The following is a 24,973-nucleotide window of genomic DNA, read 5'->3' as shown; positions in this document are numbered from 1 at the left end:
TCTTTTTTTTTTTTTTTTTCCTTTTTGTGTATTTTATAGTAGTTTTTATTCTATTCTATTCTATTCTATTCAGATTTTATATATTTTAAAATTTGACCCTTTTTCTTTTCATGTTCTATCATGTACAATTGATTGAATGATAATAAAGTTAAATCTGATGTTAAATACCAGCACCTTAATGAATGTTAACAGTTACGGTCATTTTTGATAACATGTCAGCTTTGCATTAAATATAAATTAGTGCTGTCAAACAATAAAAATTTTTAATCAGATTAACTCCAGGGTTGCTGTGGATTATTTTGGATTAATCATGATAAAATATTACTCATTTCTAATCTATATTAATTTTCATTTTCCTTCATTTTGCATGAACAAACTCAAGAAAGAAGGGAATGTATATATATATATATATATATATATATATATATATATATATATTTATTTCATGTGTTTATTAAACACCTTCAACAGTTTCAACAAAACAACTTCAAACAAAACAACTTCAAACAACTGTTCAGTCTTGGGTTTTTTGTACTCATATTTCCTATCCAGAGGGTCAACGTGCTGCTGCCTGTCACTACTGGATCAACTGGCCATTTGCACATGCGCTTGCACAGCGGTAACTCTACTCTACTCTATAATGCTCACTCTACAAATGCATTGGCAGAGACGTTCAGAGCCATTCTGCGCTGCAGATGGGTTGAGTTAAAATTTTTAATCAGATTAATCATGATGATGGATTAATCTGTGTTAACACATTAATTTTGACATTCCTAATATAAACACATTAACTAGTGCTAGCTGACAGACTGCACTGTATAATCCAATACAGATGGATGCAACATTGGCTTATGTAGTTGTTACTCTTTCAGGCATGTTGTCAGTATCTGGCTGTTAAGTCATGGTGTCATAAAACTTACTTAAGGGTCCAAACAGCCAGGTACTAGTGGAGTCTGTATGCTGGTTTACCATAACTTCTTTTTTAATTGAGGTACCAGTTAGACTTCACAGGGAGATAAACTCATTCATTTAACTCATATACAGCTATTAGAGCATTTTACCACAGTCAGTGTTTTAACTGCAGTAGATATATAGTATATTAAAAACTGCTTATAGCAGTGCATTGTTTCACTTCCTGCCTAAGTGTGTTTTGACATTAATTGTTCTTTTATTTACCTTCTCTTGAACTGAACAGCATTGATAAAGGACTGACAAATGAAACACATATTATGAAGATGTAAAACACATCTTAAGAGCCTTATTCAGGGCAATCTTTAAAGATTTGATTTGGCAGATGCAGAGACAGCTAAAGTTAGTTAACATACTGAAGTTAGTTCCAAACTTTAATTTTTCTCCTTTGATTAAGACTTGTAACATGCACTTCCTTCCTCTGCTCTTGATCATCACATGTAAAGTTAAAATTACAAATGACTACTTCCTTACTGACAGCGTCAACATGAAAAAAAATGTGAACTAAAAAGGACACTGCTCTTCTGCCTGAACTAGACAGAACTGGAAAAACTATTCAAATCCTTTTCCTTTAGTTTTGTAGAAAGTGTAGAAATACTCATAAATACAGAAAAGCCCTAGATTCAAGTTACTTCGGCAGAACAAAGTACAGTAGAATGAAAACTGGATATGTTTTATTAACTCAGAGACACAGAAGGGCAGCAGATTTAAAACAGAAGAATGAGCAGAAGTGGACCCAGAAGTAGAAAGTGACAGCACAACCTGACTGAAGCTCCAAATGTCTGACTCAGGAACCAAGCTAGCTGTCAATCAAAGACCAGACAGTAGACACAGATGGCGTTAACCCACCTGTCACTCACTATGACAGCTCACCCCGAGCCCCTGAGATCGCAGCTTGGATTGTACACAACCAACCTTATGGTTCATGTTACATTGGAGAAAGGTGAGTTCATACAAAAGTAGTTCTATAATTCCAGTATCATTATCCTCAAATACCAGGGATGTCATCATGTAAAAATGTTATAAAAGGTTTTAGAAAAGCAATGGAATCTGCAGTGTTCTGGAGCTTAACTATGCATGAGTAAATGGCTCTTTGATGGGGAACTCCAACCATTCATGAAGAAAATGATCCAAGGCACTCATGACAAAAATCAGGTGAAGAACATGCACAAGCACATTTTTAAAGTTTCATCATGAAATAGCCATTTTAATAAGAGCTTTTTAAATATCATAAGTTTTTTTTTTTTTTATTTTAGCATCGTTTAAGTCCAGGAGATCAAAATACTCACATTTCTCTAACATTTTTTCCACAAATGCCAAGGCACACTTTCTGAAACCATGCAGTTTCCACAGACGTATTTATAAGAAATCATTTTCATCGGTACAATTATCCCACATTCCAGTCAAAATCAAACACTGTCCCCAGGCAAAACACAAGCAATCACAGACATATCCCACAAAATGTAACGAGTACAACAGAGGACCCAAGGGCAGAACCAGGAGCTCATTATGAACAGTCTTTATTATCCAGCAAACAAGCAACAGACAAGGGGCAGGCAGCAGGTGAGTCGGGGACAGGCAAAGGGTCGGTAACTGGAAAAGCCAGACGAAGCCAAAGGGACGAAGACAAGAGACGTGGTCAGGGACGGAAGGCAGGTAGGTCATCCGGGGAACAGGTAGAGTGACATGGTCAGACGAAGGCAGGTGGATTACCAGGGAGCAGACAGGGTCAGACAGACAGGCAGGTGGATAACCAGGCGGTAGGCGAGGCAGGTCAGAGACAGTCAGGACTGAGGTTCAGGCAAGAAAAAACACTGGATAGTCATACACAAGGTAGAGAACAAAGAGCAGAGGGGTGAATATATACACCCAGTCTGATGAGCCCCAGCTGTGCTCACAGGTGAGTGGAGTTTGGCTGATGAGGAGGTGTGGCTGGGAGAGAGAGAGAGAGAGAGAGAGAGAGAGAGAGAGGCAGCAGAACAGACAGCGATGTGACACAATGACATCTTAGACACTACAAGGATTCAGTAAAACGGTCTTAAAATCAGTATTCAGATAGTCTGATTCATATAGAGTTTGTATTGCCATGAATTGAATTTGCCATGTTGCTTTATTGACATAGAAAACCCACATTAAAAAAACTACACCATACAAAGCCTTTCCAATTACTTATTATGAACAGAGGTTTACTCCAACCTTCAATGTCAAAAAAACATGAAAGAAGGAACATAATTATGTGTGGAGTACATAAAAAAATATGGTATAAAGTAAAAGTGATTCCATGCTGCATTACCACTATTTCACATCTCTGGGTAGAAATAGGGTCCAAAGGAAGCAGAATTTTAAGCCATAAAGACCCAGTGTTATTTTCGTGGCAGTTCCCATTTGAATTTTTTCTCTATTTTTACCTTTCACAAGTGATTTATCACTATTTATTCTAATATTATGCTCAGTATTTTTCACTTTTCCTGTATTTAATTTACTGATCATGTAGGCAGTCCATAAAAGCTTGTATTAAAGTTGATGGTTATTATTATCAAAAATAGAGAAAACTGAAGAAAAAGTGACTTTGCAGTAAAATATATCATTAACTGAACATAAACCAAGTGTCTCCATCCACTGTCATTTATCAAACTCCATGGGTTTTACTGGTGAATCAATGTTGTAGAAGATGACGGTGTTTCCATGTTCACTACGGTTATGGTTCACTACTGGTCACTGGTGGATGTTTGGGTCTTTATGGGTTTATCCTATAACAAAGTTGTTTTCTTGGTTTCTAAATTTGCAGTGTGATGAATCGGAAGGTGATTACTATTTTTCAGTTACCCAGATGTCTGTTAAAGTAAACTGAAATTGAATTTTTGAGAAATAGATGTTGAAGTGTGTAGAGTTGAACTGATGTCAGGATTAGATATGTTTCAGTGTGACCATGCGAAATGTCCAGGGTGAACCCCGACTTCGCCCATAAGTAGCTGGGGTAGGCTCCAAGTGACCCCTGTGACCCTAGTGAGGATAAAGCGGGTTCAGAAAATGAATGAATGAATGAAGTGTTAGTGGTTCCCGCCAAAATGTGTGCTAGTGTTTAATGGTAGCAAATTCAAATGGAACATACATGTTGCAATATTTTGTCTCTAATGTGGCTTTGAAAGGGCCCAAGGCTTTGGGGGATCCCACCAGGAAATCAGAGGGAAGAGAACTTAGGACATATTTGATAAAATGTCGGACTGGTATGAATTTTTGAAAAAACTAGGCATTTTGGTGACCTTTAACCTACAACATGACCTTGACATTAGACTTTTCATAGTACAAACTACTCGTACGATACAGTATGGCACTTACAAGATCATTAAATGGCCCATCATAAACATATTTATACATTGCACTGGACAAAAGAGTGGAGAAACTGTGAAAGTTGCGATATTCAGAGCTAAAAAAGTAATTTTCGGGGTAGGGGGGGGTTTTTGGACAAAAATTTCCAAAAAAATTACACAGGAGTGTTTAGAACATCTTGTTGCATCAGAAAATTCGGGCTAAAGTGGTATTTGATATTTAGCCCCCCCCATTACCATTTTTGGTACCTTGCCCAGAAGTGACAAAAAAATACAGGAAAAACAACTGTAATGTGAAAGGAACATGTATTTTAGAACATTAGAACAACACTTTTAGAACATTAGAACAATGCAAGTGCTGATACAGACACCTGTCAACATACACACCATCCCTTTGAACATCATTACTTACATCAGTATCATTACTTTATGGTACCTAACAAAGGGGTACACTCACTGTTCATGCAGAGGTGGACCTTACAGACCCTGTAGACCATATTTGACCTGAGATTGTTGACCCACTGTCCTCACTGTAAGCGGTACTGTCACTGCCTTGTAATGTATGTGGAAATGTCACTTGCCGGATAAAGGGTCAAGCATAATAAAATCTTTTGTTCTTCTATAGACACCTGATCAAATTAAAGGAAAGTAACAAGGTAAATACAGAGGTGTAAAAGGTCTGGAAGTGCTTTAAAAATAAATAAAATCTAGTGTTTATGAGCCCAGGGTTATGGCCACCCAACCTTGGCATACACAGTGATTTGTAATATAATTAATGGTGCTAATGTTTATTAAAGCTCAGTGATAAACATCATCCACTGACTTTAGAATCACAGTTAAGGCATGTGTAAAATGTCACCATAATCTAAAACTGAATAATGTGGTTGAATCAATAACCATCTTTCTGCAGAGCAGAGGAAAGCTTAAATTACTCCAGAAAGAAAATAATTAATTACACAAACTTAAATGTGTGAGTTTCATCACTCTCAAGTTTTCATGACCTATATTACAGTTTCATAATGTTCATTAGTTTTTATTTTTGTCTTTCAGCTTGGTTTCAGGTTTCAGAGATGCTTTAAGTTTTATGAGTTTTAGTTAGTTTAAATTCTTTATCAATGAGGAAACAATGACTTACAGAAGCTAGATATCATGAACATTGTTTATTAAAATCCAATTTTGTGTCAAGATGTTATTCTCATCTTATGCTCATGCAATATTTAGGGAAAAACAAATATAAAACTGATTTGACCTGCATTTCATTTTAGTCCACATTGCATTTTTAACCTCAACATAACCTCCTTGGGAATCAGTCAGCATTCTGCAGTCTACCATGCACAATTTGGATAAATCCCCTTCAGTCAAAAGTCATTTAATCAATCTCTAATTTATCAGTGTCAAGGTCCAAAAACACAGTAGATGACGTTCTAACAGATTATCAGTGCCTCAAGATTTAGTACACTGATTTGTAACTGAGGTATCTTTGTGCCATTGTCTTCCTGAGTGCAAAATAATATCATGGGTGTATTTGTTGACATTTGAATAATCATGATGGGGAAGGTAAAGGGGCAAAAACACAGAGACACTGAATGGAAATGGTACGTAGATACTCAGAGATATATTCTTCCACACTGTAAAAGAAAACAGCAAAAATACACAGTTGCCCATAAAGTTGGAATAATTTTGTTTTCAGACACATTCCTTTTTTATTCCTAATTATACACATCAATAATCACCTTTAACAAGGTACAATGGTTACATAATGAGACCCAGTTACACTTCTATTAAGTAGACATTACATTGACACAATTATTTCATGAGGTAAACATATTTCATTTCAGCTTTATGGAAAACAGTGTATATAGCTATAATTGTAATCAAGTAGTACATTTACATTTACGCAATGTCATGCACATACAGGGCTTTCAAAGGTTAATATAGGTGACAGACAGATTTAACAATTTTTTAATCAGACGCATAGACACAAATTCCACAAACATGGAAGACAAATGGGACTTCACAGGTAAAGGTGGAGGTTGACAGTCATGGTCAGCAAGTAGCAATCATATAAGCAATATTTTGCACCAAAAAACATTATTATTATTATTATTATTATTATTATTATTATTATTATTATTATTAATAATAATAATAATAATAATAATAATAATAATAATAATAATACTAGTAATAATAACAATAATAGTAATAATAACAACTGTGGATGAAGTCATGGCTGAATTTATACATTTTGCAGCACAACATTCTTTAAGGTTAAGGCTCTTTATGTATTTTGTTTGTCAGCCAAAATCGTAACTGTATTTATGGTTTTAGATTCAACTAAACTCGGTTTGAGTTCAGCCCCCCCCCAATGACCACATAAATTTAATCATTTGTTCCTTGTGCCAGTATCAACGTTTCCTGAAAATTTCATGAAAATCCATCCATAGCTTTTGGAGTTATCTTGCTAATAGACAAACAAACAAACAAACAAACCCAGATGAAAACATAACCTCTGCTGTTTCTTGGCATTGTACTGTACTATTGTCAGGTGTATTTTCTCCTAAGGCTGTATCATAATTCACAATGATGTCACAGGATGACAGGGGCTGTTATACACTAAACAATCTTACATGGCATGCTTTTAGTGTGTTTGTTAATGCTTGCTGTGCATTTTTATTGTAAATTTTATATTGCATGATATGTGGTCCAGGGTATACGGGGGTATATGGAGTATACCCACTTATTTTTCAGTCAACATTGGGTATACCCACTTCTAAATCCCCCAGATGCACATCATTTCAGTTGTATCTGACCTAAATTGCCCATTTCTTCCCCTAGAATGGTGATGCCATGACCCGCCCTACTCCACTTCTAATTGGCTAGTACTCACTGTCTTCACTGATTAGATTGGTTAACTTTAGGCATGAGAACTGATGAGCCAGTTGGAGGCAGAGTAGGGCGAGTTATGGCAAGGAAAATATTGCTAACTAGCGCTGGCCACCTCTGGAACTTGATTGGACACCTCAGGTGCCAGTTCCACCCCAGTTGATTGACAGGTCCCTGCACATCTTGTTGAAAGATGCTTGATTATCGGAAATGCAAATGAGAACAGAAGAATAAATGTCTTTCAACTGACTGACACATATTGAGAGAACCTACTTTGATGGAATACACAATAGGATTTTTTCCACACATGACCTGGAAACGGTTTCAAACAACTCATTTGGAGTATCCTTTCTTCCGGTTTTACTTGTCAACAGTGGCTGAGGCCATATCGAAGTGTCACTGCTGTGTGTCCCAGAGTACACTGAATAAACAAAGGCAACTATATCGAAATTTTCACAGTTTTCCTTCAAGTTTAGTTGAGAAGAAGAAATAGGTGGTTGCAATTCATTGAGATGAGGAGCCGAACTGTAGAATCCAATCAGGAAATATGTTTGTGTGTAACAGGTGTCCTGAACACCTTAACAACCCCCCCCCCCAGCACACACACTTTATGGGTCTCTTTTCCACTCCTGATGAGTGTGATTAACAATATGCACTGACATTAGGCTACAGTGTGACAAAATTATGTGCACCTGACAGTCATTCAATTCAACTACCCCCACACCCCCCACCTTTATAATGAAAAATGAATGAATGAATGAGTCATGCAATCCCTTCTATGACAAAACTCCTCCAATGTTACATTTCCGTGCATCTGGATCATTCAGCACACTGTTACCATTAATGCTGGTGTATCCCAGAGCAGTTTTTACAGTGTACTGTCTCCAGTAGTGCATGCCAAATCATTTAAATAGGGCGGTCTCCAAGACTTTGCACCTGTTGTAATTTGTGCAACCAGTCTTTGTAAATCACCCGCAAACCGCAGTTCAACCCCACATGCAAAATTTTAGATTGCGCTAGCAAATTAGTACACACAAATTGGGATCTTAGTAGTTCTGGCCCAGTACGTTGCATTTCAAATTTTCCATATTTCCTTATTTTGGACAAGTTTTGGTTATTTCATGTTAAAAATATACATTAATTTACTTTGGTGCAGACACAGATAATCTTTGCTGATCCAAAAGGTGATAATTACTTCTTCCGTCAGCTTAGTCCATGAATCATTATACTGAAACGTTGTTGACTGAGGTTGGCCAGACCCTGATTGATGGTGTGTTCTGCACCTTTACATTATGATAGTACTGGACACTGGATGTAGAATAGGGGTTTCATTGTTTATGTAACAAAGCAGAAGGTGATGCATATAGACTACATGGAGCACATTTCAATCAATCAATCAATAAATTAATCAGTCAATCAAATTTTATTTATATAGCGCCAAATCATAACAAAAGTTATCTCATGACACTATATATCCAATCAGTCGAAACCAGACTATCTCTTTCCAGATTTAAAGAATGCACTCCAAAAAAACCTTAACCAACACATTTACATTGTGGATTTCTAATATACACTATATTGCCAAAAGTATTCACTCACCCATCCATATAATCAGAATCAGGTGTTCCAATCACTTCCATGGCCACAGGTGTATAAAATCAAGCACCTAGGCGTGCAGACTGCTTTTACAAACATTTGTGAAAGAATGGGTCGCTCTCAGGAGCTCAGTGAATTCCAGCGTGGAACTGTGATAGGATGCCACCTGTGCAACAAATCCAGTCGTGAAATTTCCTCGCTCCTAAATATTCCACAGTCAACTGTCAGCTGTATTATAAGAAAGTGGAAGTGTTTCGGAATGACAGCAACTCAGCCATGAAGTGGTAGGCCACGTAAACTGACGGAGCGGGGTCAGCGGATGCTGAGGCGCATAGTGTGAAGAGGTCACCAACTTTCTGCAGAGTCAATCGCTACAAACCTCCAAACTTCATGCGGCCTTCAGATTAGCTCAAGAACAGTGCGCAGAGAGCTTCATGGAATGGGTTGTCATAGCCGAGCAGATGCATCCAAGCCATACATCACCAAGTGCAATGCAAAGCGCCGGATGCAGTGGTGTAAAGCACGCCGCCACTGGACTCTAGAGCAGTGGAGGCGCGTTCTCTGGAGTGACAAATCGCGCTTCTCCATCTGGCAATCTGATGGACGGGTCTGGGTTTGGCGGTTGCCAGGAGAACGATACTTGTCGGACTGCATTGTGCCAAGTGTAAAGTTTGGTGGAGGGGGGATTATGGTGTGGGGTTGTTTTTCAGGAGCTGGGCTTGGCCCCTTAGTTCCAGTGAAAGGAACTGTGAATGCTTCAGCATACTAAGACATTTTGGACAATTCCATGCTCCCAACTTTGCGGGAACAGTTTGGAGCTGGCCCCTTCCTCTTCCAACATGACTGTGCGTCAGTGCACAAAGCAAGGTCCATAAAGACATGGATGACAGAGTCTGGTGTGGATGAACTTGACTGGCCTGCACAGAGTCCTGACCTCAACCCGACAGAACACCTTTGGGATGAATTAGATCGGAGACTGAGAGCCAGGCCTTCTCATCCAACATCAGTGTGTGTCCTCACAAATGCACTTCTGGAAGAATGGTCAAAAATTCCCATGAACACACACCTAAACCTTGTGGACAGCCTTCCCAGAAGAGTTGAAGCTGTTATAGCTGCAAAGGGTGGACCGATGTCATATTGAATCCCATAGACTAAGAATGGGATGTCACTGAAATTCATATGCGAGTCAAGGCAGGTGAGCAAATACTTTTGGCAATATAGTGTGTGTGTGTGTGTGTGTGTGTGTGTGTGTGTGTATATATATATATATACATACATACATACATATATATATATATATATATATATATATATATATATATATATATATATATATATATATATATACACACACACACACACACACACACACATACATACAATATATACACATTACACATACTGAGACCAGATGAGCTGCATGGAGCATCATGGACCATCCCAACCTCCAAACGACCTTTAAAATGATATGTGACATGTCAGATGGCCTGTAATCAGCAAGGAGCTGCAGTATTTTCTCATGATCTCTGTGTGAAATCAACAACTACAACATAAACACAAACAAACAAATGAAATGCTCTTTAGGGGTTGAGGTTGGTTATTTATCCTGAAGGGCTGTTGCCATTGAGATGTGTACTTTCTGACTTTGATGTTGTACCTGCACAAAAGAAAATAATTGTATTAAATACACTGTCTTGATCATCTTATCAAGAGTTTAAATGAACTACAATATTTAACTGATTGAAAAGTCTGTTCGCAAATGTAGTTAATATAAAAGTGAAAAACAGTTATTTTCCTGCAAAATTCAAATACAAATAGACATTTCTTAATTTAAATTAACTATATATTTACTAATTTTAAGTCAAATTTCAAGAAGAATAAATACCTGTCTTGTACATCAGTTTGAGATGCACACACAGCACTGCGCCAATACCAACAACAAAATAGTACAGAGAAATCCACCAGTGATCCATGGAGGTGAGCTATCTGAAACTGAACAGTTAGTCCAAGTTAACACTCACAACGTAATAGCTTATCATGTTCAGCAGATTTAACATCATAACCTACACAGCTAAGACCGATGACTGTAACTATATATCTCAGCTTGTAAAGTAAGAAAGAGTAGATAGTGAGAAAGATTCCTATGCTTTTTAACACTTTCAGTGCCATGGGCCGATTAAATCGGCTTTACGAAAACAACCTGTAAAGTGCCACGGGCCGATCAGATCAGCTTTGGAGAACACGCCACATTTGTGTACAAACAAACCATCCACCCCCATTTCTTTCTCACATTTCGATGACGTTCTTTCTGTGTCCCCCTTTTGAGACCAAGCAGACGGGAATTTGAGGTCACGCGACCGAATAATATTTTTATATCTTTTTAATGTTTCTTATTCTCCGGTGTTTCATCAGAGGGAGCCCTCCATGCCGGGGGGCGGCTGTGGACTCCGGGGGCTGTGGCGGCGCCTTCTCTCACTGGGGTCCGCTCCTTTCTGGTGGGTGGGGGTCCCAGTTGGCCCTCTCCCACTAGTTGGGATGCGGGGCTGTGTTGCTGGTGCCTGGTCGCCAGGGTCGACGGCTGCCTCCTGGTGCGGATGGCTCCCTGAGACAGCGCCTCCTAAATTGATGTTTTACTTTTACTTGTACATTTTTGTTCTGGTCTACCCGTGCTCAGTCAGTCTTCTTAAGTATGTGTGAGCTTGTGGGTTTGCATGTATATGTGGGTTTGCATGTATATGTGTGTGTGTGTGTGTGTGTGTGTGCGGGTGAGTGGGTGGGTGTGGGTGGGGGGCGGTACTGATTTTTAAACTGATATGTAAAGCATTTTGTGCTACAGTTTTTAATGTATGAAAAGTGCTATATAAATAAAGATTATTATTATTATTATTATTATTATTATTATTATTATAAATTATGCAAATTATGATCAATAATGAATCGGCTGCGTCCGGTGCGTTTTGGATCTAATCAGCAATCGGTCAGATGTTACCGAGCGGTTTCCTGCAGGATTCTTCAAATATTATAAAAACGACGCGAAATACTGAAAAACGGCCAAATTCTGTGGCACTTTTAAGGCTTATTAGCCCCTTAACTGTCTGGCACTTAAAGAGTTAAAGACAGATCCATCAATGAATGTTACTTTAATAACAATATAGAGCACTTCACTTTAAACAGGGCAGGTGATCCTGTTTAGAGGAACTTATCTGTGTGGCGTTACCTGTTTTAATTTAGCGTTCTTCACTTAACAGACACTTAAATCTATACAAAATATACAATGAATAGAATATAACGACAAACATTTTGAGCAGCTGGTGAAAGTGAATAAATATGAAAAACACTTTAGTGGACACATGAATCTGATTGACACATGGTTAGAATTAGTCCTGACTTTCAATCTATGCAGTGGCTAATGCAAACTTAAAGTGGTGTCTTTAGGTTTGAGGTGTGGAATAATTTGAGGTGTAGAATAATAATTTGATTCTGTGTTCTATTTCTGTTGAAATGTTTTCTGAATTTCTGAAATGAAAATTTTAAACTTGTATGTAATACGTACACCTTATGCACTACAGTCCTCTGTAATTTGTATTTTCTCTGTGGATCAAGGCACAGCTGTTAAAACAAATTTGTTTTCAGAAGACAATATCATAGGAGGAACCTCACCATTAACAGGCACGTAAATCTTGGCAGACACCCGGTGTTTGATTTCTTTTTGTGTTGCAGTACAAGTGTAGTTGTCAGTCTTTGTCACTGTTGTGAGGAGGATGATGTCATAGCTGCCTCCTCTGTCTGTCATTTGTGGTTTCTGAGAAGGAATGGTGTTTCCAGCATGGTCCTGCCAAATGACATCAGGTTTAGGAGAAGCACGTTTAACCTCACACTCTAGCTGAGTTCCATCCTCTGTAACACCAAGTATTGTGACCCATGGCTTTAAGACAGCACCTGTGAACAAAGTTCATTATGTTAGGTTCAAAATACAAATTTATTCTTTAGATCTGGTTTTGGATTCCTTAAAATCCTAATTTAGTAGCGACACATCCAGGCTGTACCCTGCCTTCACCTGTTGGTAGCTAAATAAAGCAATTAGTAACAGCCAGAATATTATAAATGTTTTGGGGTCTGGCATTTGGAATTAAAATGAGTTTGACACACTTGATTATTGATATCTTCAGTGCAATTTTTGCATTTCACAAATTCATTCCGCGGGCCGGGTTAGAACCTTTGGCAGCCTGGTTTTGGCCTGCGGGCTGTATGTTTGACACCTATGCTGTTCGGAAAATGAATGAACGAATGAAGAAATGAGTGGATAATGTAATAGTGTTTGAAGAGTGGATCATTTGAAACAATAACGTATAACAGAAATTGTTATCTTTTCAGTTTTGTTTAGTAATGCAGATGCATCATTATTTATCATTTAATGCGGTTATATTTTACCTAAAACATGTAGTAAGAAAATATTATACACCCCATGAATTCATGGTAGCAATGAAACTTTAACATCACTTATTCACCCTGGATGTTTTCATCTGTTCTGTCTTTTAAATATGTTTATATCCTGTCTAACAGTTAAAAACAAAAACAAAACAGTGAAATAAAGGTTGTCTGAGTCATATAATCAGAGACAGTGAAGACATTTGCGTAACCTTCAAAAATATGATAAACGTTTGTGTTACATTGCTTCTCTTAAAATAAACAATTTCAAATGTGTAGCCTCTGCTGTCCTATCTGTGTACTATTTATATAATGAGGAACATGTATGACTGACAGTCTTTGGTACACCTTGAACTTCATACTGGAGAAGACTCCATTTATTTGTATCATGAATAGACTTACCATATGGCTTTGAAGCTGCACCTGTAGACGCAGCATTTACAGTGTTGACCAAAATGTTTTTAGAAATAATGTCTCATGTAATTGAGGGTTACACTAAAATATGGAGTTATAACAAACATAACTCAACCAATAAAATAGTTTAATCTGCTGATGTATGCTATCCATTTATGTATTTAACATAAACGATTTCTACAACATTTCAAGTGCAACCTTAATAATGTTGGATGTGAAAAAGGCAGTCTGGGATGAGTGAAGTTAGTTTCATATACTATACTATTTTTTCATGTACTGTTTTAGAAGACCACAGACCACTTTTATGAAGGTTGAATTAAGATGTTAAAAATGTTTTAATGATCTCTTAAAAAACACAGTAACATATGTAATTTGCCACACATCTGATGAACACATTAAAGTTTCTAGTATACCTATCTCAAATCCCCCCAAATTAGGTGGTTCTTAAGAGAGGAATTATTTTTATTTTATGTCATTAAAACCTGATCAAACAGGTGGCCTATGATTTAACCATTTAAGATCGGTCTGTTTGCCTAAAGTTGAGTTTATACTCAAGTTGTACGCAATGATATAGATTTACAAGTGGATAGTTTCCACTTAATTTCAGTGAATTATACAAATATCGTCCTCAGTTACTTACCAGAGATGTTTGGTCGAACTTTTAACCTTTTAAGTAGGACGGGTTGTATACGACCCGATATTTACACGAAAAAAAAAAAAAAAAAGTTTAATATGACTTTTCATGATCGCTCTAGATGTCATTACACACGTGGTATACATATCTTGAAACGTTAGATATTGACCTTATTTTAGCCATTTAGGAAATTTTAACAACTTTACTATACTGACGCACGGGCCATTTTCTTAACGGGAGAGAACAGCTAGTAACTTAAATGGATGCCTTGTCGTACAACACAAAGTGGTCGTTACTGTGGTGACACGCGAGCATTTAAAAACGAATGAGGGCTCGTTAGAAAGAACGAAAATTCACAGATTAATTCCGCTGGTTGAAGTTTCATGACAAGAGGAAATAAACGGAGAGAAGGTGAACAAACTCCCCTACAGAATTTAATTACTCCTAGGACCATTTCTCAAGCAGAATAATTTCAGACAACTTCACTCAACTGACAAATCGTTTGACCAATGCCGTTCAGAAGCAGTAGAATCTGTAAAGGCCCAGGAACAAAACAAACCAATCACCTTCTTTATACGACATATGGCGATTGAACTAGGAAACTTTAGAACTCCACTAGCCAATCACAGGAGGCTATTCTTAGCGAAATCCCACCTGTGTTGTATTGACAGATAAATTCATCCAATGAAAAGTAAGCATGATGAAAACACTCTGGGTTTGCAGCTGCTGAAATTATCTGTCTGACCATATATGGAAGATGACGATTTCGACGGAAGTGACTGCGAGAAAGTGACTTTAACATAAAAAAACACGTTTTTATCCGTGAAAACAGAAGTTATTTAATTTTAGTGAATGAAAAAAAATTCAATTAACATAATTGTTAAACTTTTTCTCTATGATTAACATTCAGAGATGCTATGAAGTGCAATTAAATCAAATTAATTAATATTAAAGTAATTTATCTTTAATAATTCGTCACAATTTGTCACCTTGAGATATTTTAGTGGATTTTTTTTGTCAGATGCTGACAATGTATCTCACTTAGTGAAATAATTTATATAATTCACCTATGTGTATTGAGCTTATATTTACACAGTGAGACTATTAATACGTAAATAATAAATTAATATGAATTTCAAGCAGATTTTTCATATCATAGCTTTTTTTTACTATGTTAAAAAAATAAACAGTGAAAACAGAAAGAAATGTAATTTTACCTTTTTATCTGTATTTAGTCCTTAATGATTGAATCTGTCTATGGACCAGAGATAAGGTGATCACAGTCCATGGAACTTCAACGAGTTTGGTTTAAAATGATGCCAGGCACATGCATCAGTTCTCAACTGTGTTTATTTTGTGAAGTATTCAAAATGGGAATGTATAGACATCTGGCAATGTACATTATTATGGTGAGTCCTAAGAGATTAACTCTGGAACTGAAAAGATAAAGAGAACAACATGAATTTTTAATTAGCTTATTGTGTGATATCAAGATACCAGACATGAAATACTTAGAAAAAAACAACAACAATGACTTTCTCACATCTTTTCAAAATATAACATATTTAATCAAAAACCTGATATGGTTTAAAAATACTTAAGTTTGCTTCCCTACGACTAATATCATGGGCAGAGTGAACTAGCAAGGCTGATCAGCAGCAACAGTTCTGTTTACTTAAAACTTTCCCACCAGTTGTTAGTAAACTCAAATTTTAAGTCATTGACATGTTTTGTCATAAATAATACATGGTTTAACATAAAAAGTGGAGTCTAAATTATTATTCTCAACAGAAGGACTATGTAATAATGATTGCTTCTTCCAAACTATGTGGTAAATGACTGGTAAGATTTAGTTAATAAGTAAACATTCAGAATAATGCATATAGTTATTTGTAATTTGATCGGTGGAAACTGTATCATTAAGTTATATTTTTCTATCTGACATACAAATTTAACTCTGTCCATTTAATCTGAAATAAACTCAAACCGTTAAAACTATTACAGTGCAAACCAAAGTCACTGCAGCTAAGAAAATCTTTACTGAGATTCAGTGACATTTACCAAAAAAAATGTAGTAGGAGGCATAAACTTTCTCTCTGAGAGTAAGCGTGTTCAAGGGACATTATAACAACACTGACTTGTACAGGTTTAAACACTAAAACTGTATTTATCAATTGACCCTATACGCGTTTACAGCTTAGTATAGTGTAGTGTTTTCCTTGTCCAGATCCTGGTAAGATGTAATGATGTACAGTCTATTACAACGTCAAGCTGTAAAAAATCATGTGGACAGAGCCAGACGTCACCACTAGATGGCAACATATGACAGTGCAGGGGAACTGCAATTTACTTTCATGACAGAACTGTTTAACAAACAATAACTATATCCTTGAAACACTGCTAGAGATGTCTTTGACATTTTTGCCAAATAGGGGTACTTTGTTCAAAGCAGAAGATCACAGATTTTTCTATTTTAAAGGTTTGATTTTTTATTTTTCTTAAAAAAAAAAAACAACAACCACAAAACTCCACCACCACCAATTTTAAACTGAAAATATATCTGATGTTTCAGTGTCCTGACTGTTTGAATTTCAACATGTACACATGGGTAACTTATAGCACTTATAACAAAAGAGGGGAAAACAGAAAAGTAAAACTGAAACTGAAAGTCACATTCTGGATCTATTGCATTTTGGTTACGTATATAATTTGGAACTACACCAGTAACATCAGTCTTCTAGACTGCTTAATAATATACTCACCTACATAAAGTGTAATGTGGGATTTTTGTTTGTCTGGAAAAATACAGGTGTAGTTTCCACTGTCAGCCAACTTTGTGTTCCTGATTTTGATGGAGGCATTTCCAAACTTGAGTTCATCTTGAAAATGTGAGACACGTCCTTTAAAGGGACGAGATTGGCCTGAGCGGCCATTATTGTAATGATCGCCTTTAACATAACAGAAGACCTCCTTGTCATCTCCATCTTTCTTCCAGTCAAAGGTCATGTTCTGTATGTTCTCTTTAGAGCTGAAGGAACAGGGTAAAACTGCATCATCCCCTTCTGCCACAGCGAGAAAACCTGAGTACACAACACAAAACAGTAAATTAGTTAAAAAAAAAAAAAAACAACATATATATATATATATATATATATATATATATATATATATCTTTGGTGTTGATTTGTTGAGTACAGCTGTATTAATGCAAAGTGAAAGACCATGAGACTTCTGTCTGTTATAAATGTATCTTGAGGTCAAGATACTGGATACTTAGGTGGATTTTTGTATCTATAATGAATCCTAGTGACTTGGCGAAGACCACCACCAGGTTCAGTTTGAATTACACTTTGACTGAATGTGATTTTTACAATGAATTTTCAATGGGTATTGCATCATCATTCACTGCATCATTTACTAAAAACGTGGGCGTGTCAGCTCTCACAAATGATAGTAACAGTGATAAGACAATCCCCATAAAGATAAAAAAAAAAACCCTCACAAACAGGTCCTGCAACACTCCAAGCACACACAGGTATAATTCAGCACAGTAAAGGAACAATGAAAAGCAGATGTTGTTTCCCCACATAGATTATTAAAACCCCAAAAGCAGATACTGATTTAAGTTAAAAATAAAAAATGAGCTTGCAGAGACAGGAAAATGGAGGAGTGAGTAGGCTACTGTCCTTAGTTTGACACAATTGTAATTTAACTATTATCGGAGTCATGCCTTGTTTTTCAAAAGAGAAAATGTTTAATTGCCTCATTAGAAGTGACTTAAATGTCTTCTACTTCCATAAAAGTCAATTTTTGTAGATAACCTTAAAGCTCCTTTATACTCAAAAAATAAAAAAAAATTTCCAGTGTTTGCCTACTGTAATCTTTGAGTTTCACTGTGATATCTGTGTAGAGTTTCACACTGTTTGCTATTTGTTTGTCTGTCTGTCTGTCTTCTGTCCGTCTGTCTGTCTGACCTTTGTCTGTTTACCTGCTGAGTAGAAAAGGTTCAAGAAAACTAGATTTAATGGGTGGACCCAGTGGCAGGATTTGTAACATAACAAACATGTGGGAGCCAGTCTTGATCTGATAGAAAGATACTTTATTGATCCTTTGCAGGAAATTGCTTTGTTACAACAGCAGCAGTACAAGAAGAAAAACACTCTGAGCATCCCACAAACAGCCATCAATGGAACAAATAAATAATAAACAGAATAAAAGATATATATATCTATATATCTATATCTATCTATCTATCTATCTATCTATCTATCTATCTATCTATCTATCTATACATACATACATACATACACACACACACACACACACACACATATATATATATATCTATATATATATATATCTATATCTATCTATCTATCTATATATATATATCTATCTATCTATCTATCTATATATATATATATATATATATATATATATATATATATATATATATATGTATATGTACAATACAAGTAATGTATCTGGTATGAAAAACTGAAAGTATGATGTAGAAACTGAAGCCTCAGGGTGCATAAAGGTTAAAAAGGTTTTCTGGTTGTGAAAAACACCCAGGAAGTGTCACACCCTGCACAGACAGTATCCATCACAGTGAGGAAACAAGAAATTTACACATTGGTGTGGGTGGTGGAGGGGTCATGAGGGGGAGACTTTAATGACTTGTAAAACCTGTATACTAGATCATGATTTATGTCACAAATGTTGTTGGTATTAAAAGTATGATAGAAACTTAGTGCCATAATTACACAAATACTGAAAGATTTTCAACTAATTGCAACTTAATGCCTGGCAGTTAAACTCTAGAAATTAACAGCAGTTGTATAATAACTTTCTCATAATTTTCATCCATCCATCCATCCATCCATTCTCTTCCGCTTATCCGGGGCCGGGTCGCGGGGGTAACAGTCTAAGCAGGGATGCCCAGACTTCCCTCTCCCCAGACACCTCCTCCAGCTCTTCCGGGGGGATCCCGAGGCGTTCCCAGGCCAGCCGAGAGACATAGTCTCTCCAACGTGTCCTGGGTCTTCCCCGAGGTCTCCTCCCGGTGGGACATGCCCGGAACACCTCCCCAGGGAGGCGTCCAGGAGGCATCCGAAACAGATGCCCGAGCCACCTCAGCTGGCCCCTCTCGACGCGGAGGAGCAGCGGCTCTACTCCGAGCTCCTCCCTGGTGACTGAGCTCCTCACCCTATCCCTAAGGGTGCGCCCAGCCACCCGACGGAGGAAACTCATTTCGACCGCTTGTATCCGGGATCTTGTCCTTTCGGTCATGACCCAAAGCTCATGACCATAGGTGAGGGTAGGAACGTAGATTGACCGGTAAATCGAGAGCTTCGCCTCTCGGCTCAGCTCCTTCTTTACCACAACCGACCGGTACAGCGACTGCATCACTGCAGACGCTGCACCAATCCGTCTGTCAATCTCACGCTCCATCCTTCCCTCACTCGTGAACAAGACCCCGAGATACTTAAACTCCTCCACTTGGGGCAAAGACTCCCCACCGACCCGGAGAGGGCAAACCACCTTTTTCCGGTCGAGAACCATGGCCTCGGATTTGGAGGTGCTGATCCTCATCCCGCTCGCTTCACACTCGGCTGCAAACCGCCCCAGTGCACGCTGAAGGTCCAGGTTCGATGAGGCCAACAGGACAACATCATCTGCAAAAAGCAGAGATGAAATCCTGTGGTCCCCAAACCGGACCCCCTCCGGCCCTTGGCTGCGCCTAGAAATTCTGTCCATAAAAATTATGAACAGAACCGGTGACAAAGGGCAGCCCTGCCGGAGTCCAACATGCACCTGGAACAGGTCTGACTTACTGCCGGCAATGCGAACCAGGCTCCTGCTTCGGTCATACAAGGACCGGACTGCCCTTAGCAAAGGGCCCGGACCCCATACTCCCGAAGCACCCCCCACAAGATACCACGAGGGACACGGTCGAACGCCTTCTCCAGATCCACAAAACACATGTGGACTGGTTGGGCGAACTCCCATGAACCTTCGAGCACCCGATGGAGAGTATAGAGCTGGTCCAGCGTTCCACGACCAGGACGAAAACCGCATTGTTCCTCCTGGATCCGAGGTTCGACTATCGGTCGGATCCTCCTCTCCAGTACCCTGGAATAGACTTTCCCCGGGAGGCTGAGGAGTGTGATCCCCCTATAGTTGGAGCACATCCTCCGGTCCCCTTTCTTAAAAAGGGGAACCACCACCCCGGTCTGCCAATCCAGAGGTACTGTCCCCGACCGCCACGCAATGTTACAGAGACGTGTCAACCAAGACAGTCCCTGCACATCCAGAGACTTAAGGTACTCAGGGCGAATCTCATCCACCCCCGGTGCCCTGCCACCGAGGAGCTTGCCAACCACCTCGGTGACTTCAGCTTGGGTGATGGACGAGTCCACCTCTGAGACCTCAGCCTCTACTTCTTCTATGGAAGACGTGGCAGTGGGATTGAGGAGATCCTCGAAGTATTCCTTCCACCGCCCGACAACATCCCCAGTCGAGGTCAGCAGCTCCCCACTTCCACTGTAAACAGTGTTGGTGGCGCACTGCTTTCCCCTCCTGAGGCGCCGGATGGTTTGCCAGAATTTCCTCGAGGCCGACCGATAGTCCTCCTCCATGGCCTCCCCAAACTCCACCCAGACCCGAGTTTTTGCCTCCACAACCGCCTGGGCTGCAGCACGCTTGGCCTTCCGGTACCCATCAGCTGCCTCGGGAGTCCCACGGGCCAACAAGGCCCGATAAGACTCCTTCTTCAGCTTGACGGCATCCCTTACTTCCGGGGTCCACCACCGGGTTCGGGGATTGCCGCCACGACAGGCACCGGAGACCTTGCGACCACAGCTCCGAGCAGCCGCTTCGACAATGGAGGTGGAGAACATGGTCCACTCGGACTCAATGTCCCCAACCTCCCCCGGGATCTGGGAGAAGCTCTCCCGGAGGTGGGAGTTGAAGACCACACTGACATCGGGTTCCGCCAGACGTTCCCAACAGACCCTCACAACACGTTTGGGCCTGCCGAGTCGGTCCGGTTTCCTCCTTCGCCAGCGGATCCAACTCACCACCAGGTGGTGATCGGTTGACAGCTCTGCCCCTCTCTTCACCCGAGTGTCCAAAACACGCGGCCGGAGGTCTGATGATACGACAATGAAGTCGATCATCGACCTCCGGCCTAGGGTGTCCTGGTGCCAAGTGCACTTATGGACATCCCTGTGTTGGAACATGGTGTTTGTTATGGACAAACTGTGACTAGCACAGAAGTCCAGTAACAGAACACCACTCGGGTTCAGATCAGGGAGGCCGTTCCTCCCCATCACCCCCCTCCAGGTCTCACTGTCGTTGCCCACGTGGGCATTGAAGTCGCCCAGGAGAACAATGGAGTCCCCAGTCGGAGCACCATCCAGCACCCCTCCCAGAGACTCCAAGAAGGCCGGGTACTCTGCACTGCTGTTCGGCCCGTAGGCCGAAACAACAGTGAGGCACCTGTCCCCAACCCGAAGGCGTAGGGACGCGACCCTCTCGTTCACCGGGGTGAACTCCAACACATGGCGGCTGAGTCATAATTTTCAGTGCTACTCAAATGGAACATTTTAATAGAATATCCTATGCTTCCGCACTTGTAAAATGTTTTAAAACTAGATCACAATCACCTCCACAGTATGTTTTCAGCTTGTGAAAAACACCTAGAATGTGTCAAACTCAGCTCAGACTCCAGCACAGTGACGGCACAAAGAAACATTGCTAAGTGTGCTGAAGATGGAAACTGCAAACCATCAGTGCACAAAGGCTGAATGTGCATTTTTAAAGAAGCAGGACTCGACTAGAGCCCAGCATGTAAATTAACATTGAAAATAACAGTTTTTAAAGTATATTTTAAGAAGAACTATGTGCTTCCACCCATGAAAATATGCTTCTAGACTAGATGACATTTGACTACAACACAGTAAGTGTCAAACCGCACAGATATCATTTTACACAGTGAAAAAACAAGAGAGCCACTTTAACCCCCATGACAAAATGGTCTACCAGGACTTTTTTTTCTTATTTTGACCATAAAAAGGTCAGAAAATATGCTTTGAGTAAGTCCTGTTGCCTATTTTTTCAGAACACTTAGAACTTTCAATATTTAGCGATCATTTACAATTTTCTGCATGTTTTAATACTGTAATAACAGTTTAAAATGAAGAAAAACACAAAAATGGAATTTGAGTTTGGAGTTGTAGTAGAGAAAAAACACTGAAATGGTGTGGGGAGACTTCTGTGCCAATACCTGTAGGACTTATGTCATGAATCATATATATGTGTCGAGGCCCAAAACGGAATCTGGCCCGATTCAGAATCGGGCCGGCCCAGAATGGAATTCTATTCTAGGCCGGCCTAGAATGGAATCCTGCTGCTGTAATGTTATTTTTATACCATGTTTAATGCAAATGATCTAAACTATTACAAAAATCAATACATGGAATTTGCAAATATGTGAAAAAAAAATGAAACAAACAACATTTTAATTGTAAACTATAATACACTTTATTTACAAATAGAACCTAGTGGTACTCCCCACCAATATATGGTACAGTGAAATCGACTGAAATTGACAATAGTTACTCAAGGTATGTAAGACTGAAAATGTAAAATTATGACAAATTATGGAATTATGGATCATTTGCATTAAACATGGTATAAAAATAACATTATAGCAGCAGGATTCCATTCTAGGCCGGCCTAGAATAGAATTCCATTCTGGGCCGGCCCGATTCTGAATTGGGCCAGATTCCGTTTTGGGCTTCGACATATGTATATGTATTACAAGTGTGATATCAATGGAGAACTGAAATGTAAGCAGGAAACACCTAGTACTCTGCAGATAAACTGTAGAACATACAGTATTTGCATAATAATAATGTGCAACATAATTTGCATATTATAAGAAATGTTTCATTGAAGGTGGAGGACAAAGTGCAAGTGCAAAAAGTTTTTATAAAAATACAAATGAACCCAAATTACTTTTCAATGCCTAATCTTTCACTTCATCTTTTACCATGACTAAAGTTTCAACAGCTGACTGGCACCATTTGGCACCACAGTATCTCTCAGCATATGAAAACATCCTCAGCCCTACACAGACGCCATCCCACACAGCGAAGAAACAAGAGCAGCACTTGTTTTTTAAGTGGCCTGTTAACTGTGAGATTGAGGGAGAGGAAGGGTTTCTCAGAAAGAGTAGCCTATTATCTCTGTCTCCTCTTCATCCCTAAGTAGAATATCGAGCCCAACCTCCTCCTCCTCCTCCTCCTCCTCCTCCTCCTCCTCCTCCTCCTCCGTAACGCACGCACATCCGCAGTCACAGCGACTCATTGCCTGTTAAAGAAATGATCTCTGAGAGGCCGTGGTTGACAGTCTGGAGCCAGACTACAGCCCATAGCTGCTCTGACATCACTGTCAGCCTCTGGGGATCATTACTGTAATGAACCACTGCTGGATCTGATAAACACCTTGTATTATTTACCTCCGCCAAGGAGGTTATGTTTTTGCCAGGGTTTGTTTGTTTGTCTGTCTGTTTGTTTGTCTGTCCGTTAGTGTGCAACATAACTCAAAAAGTTATGGACAGATTTGGATGAAATTTTCAGGGTTTGTTGGAAATGGGATGAGGAAGAAATGATTAAATTTTGGTGGTGATCGGGGGTGGGGGGGCCCACGAGGGGGGGCCACTGATCGTTACTGTGCAACATAACTCAAAAAGTTATGGACAGATTTGGATGAAATTTTCAGGGTTTGGGCGGAGGTCTGCGCTCTCCGAGTGCTTCTAGTTATAACATGAAAGCACAATCAGTCACAAGCATATTGGATCAGAGGAGCAGATGATGCTTATAAATGCACCTGACGCCAAACTATAATAATAATAATAATAATAATAATAATAATAATAATAATAATAATGGAGGATTTGTCTCCAGTTCATGATGTAACAGCTGCACATCTTCCTGCCAAACACATTGAAATGATAAATAATATTTTACATCAGAGCAGGTTCTTGTAGTTTTCTTACCGGTTTCCTCAGCAGATGTTATTCCAGGCCACGTCAGGAGACAAACGAGCAGAAGAAGCTTCATGTCTGTCGTCGTGTGAAGGTCCCACATCACTTTACCATCACTCCGGGAACACGGTGTTTCTATAGCAGCCCTAACCACTCCTTACTCTATTACGCTGGTCACAAAAATACTTTCGATTTCTTACCTTGTAAAAGCCGCAATGACAGCGCAGCTTCCGGCCCTGATAACACAGGATGCACCTTAAAGCTGCATCTGCACGTCCGCCTGGCATGAACAACAAAACACCAAGTGCAGTAATGCGGCAGCAAGTCGAAACAAGTCACCAGGTAATGGATATTTGTTCTACAACCTTTTATATATCTGTGTCGGATTAAACACGCAGTTCAGTAGTTATGTTTCTGGCTTCATGTTTTGTCTTGATCGCCTCAAAAACACAGTCACTGCCAATTCCTTAGTATTATCATAAAATAGCTAAAATTCTAATAAATTAAAATAAAATAATGTCTCATCTGGCATACTTTTATGCCCTGCAGAAAATAAAGTTTAACAGGATTGACCTGAAAATTAAAACAAAACAAAAACAACAAACAAACAAACAAACAAACAAACAAACAAACAAACAAACAAACAAAATCTGAAAGCATGTG

At 39.1% G+C, this 24,973-nt stretch overlaps 1 protein-coding gene across 1 annotated transcript in view; it reads right to left on the bottom strand.

Moving 5' to 3' along the window:
• Window positions 1–10,132: 10,132 nt before the first annotated feature.
• The window catches only part of LOC115420054 (CD276 antigen-like), a 65,802-nt gene continuing 50,961 nt past the window's right edge, over window positions 10,133–24,973 (bottom strand). Inside the window, exons 5-7 of the mRNA XM_030135211.1 lie at window positions 12,441–12,719; window positions 10,666–10,772; window positions 10,133–10,437 (exon numbers count right to left, since the gene is read on the bottom strand). Coding sequence (XP_029991071.1) covers window positions 10,678–10,772; window positions 12,441–12,719 — 374 coding nt within the window. The 3' untranslated portion in view covers window positions 10,133–10,437; window positions 10,666–10,677. The remainder of the gene's footprint in view (window positions 10,438–10,665; window positions 10,773–12,440; window positions 12,720–24,973) is intronic.

This window comes from Sphaeramia orbicularis, chromosome 5 (assembly GCF_902148855.1).
Source record: "Sphaeramia orbicularis chromosome 5, fSphaOr1.1, whole genome shotgun sequence".
In the NCBI taxonomy this organism is placed as follows: Eukaryota; Metazoa; Chordata; class Actinopteri; order Kurtiformes; family Apogonidae; genus Sphaeramia; species Sphaeramia orbicularis.
The sequence above is the reverse complement of the archived record's forward strand: the minus strand, read 5'-3'. Positions and strand labels throughout refer to the sequence as shown.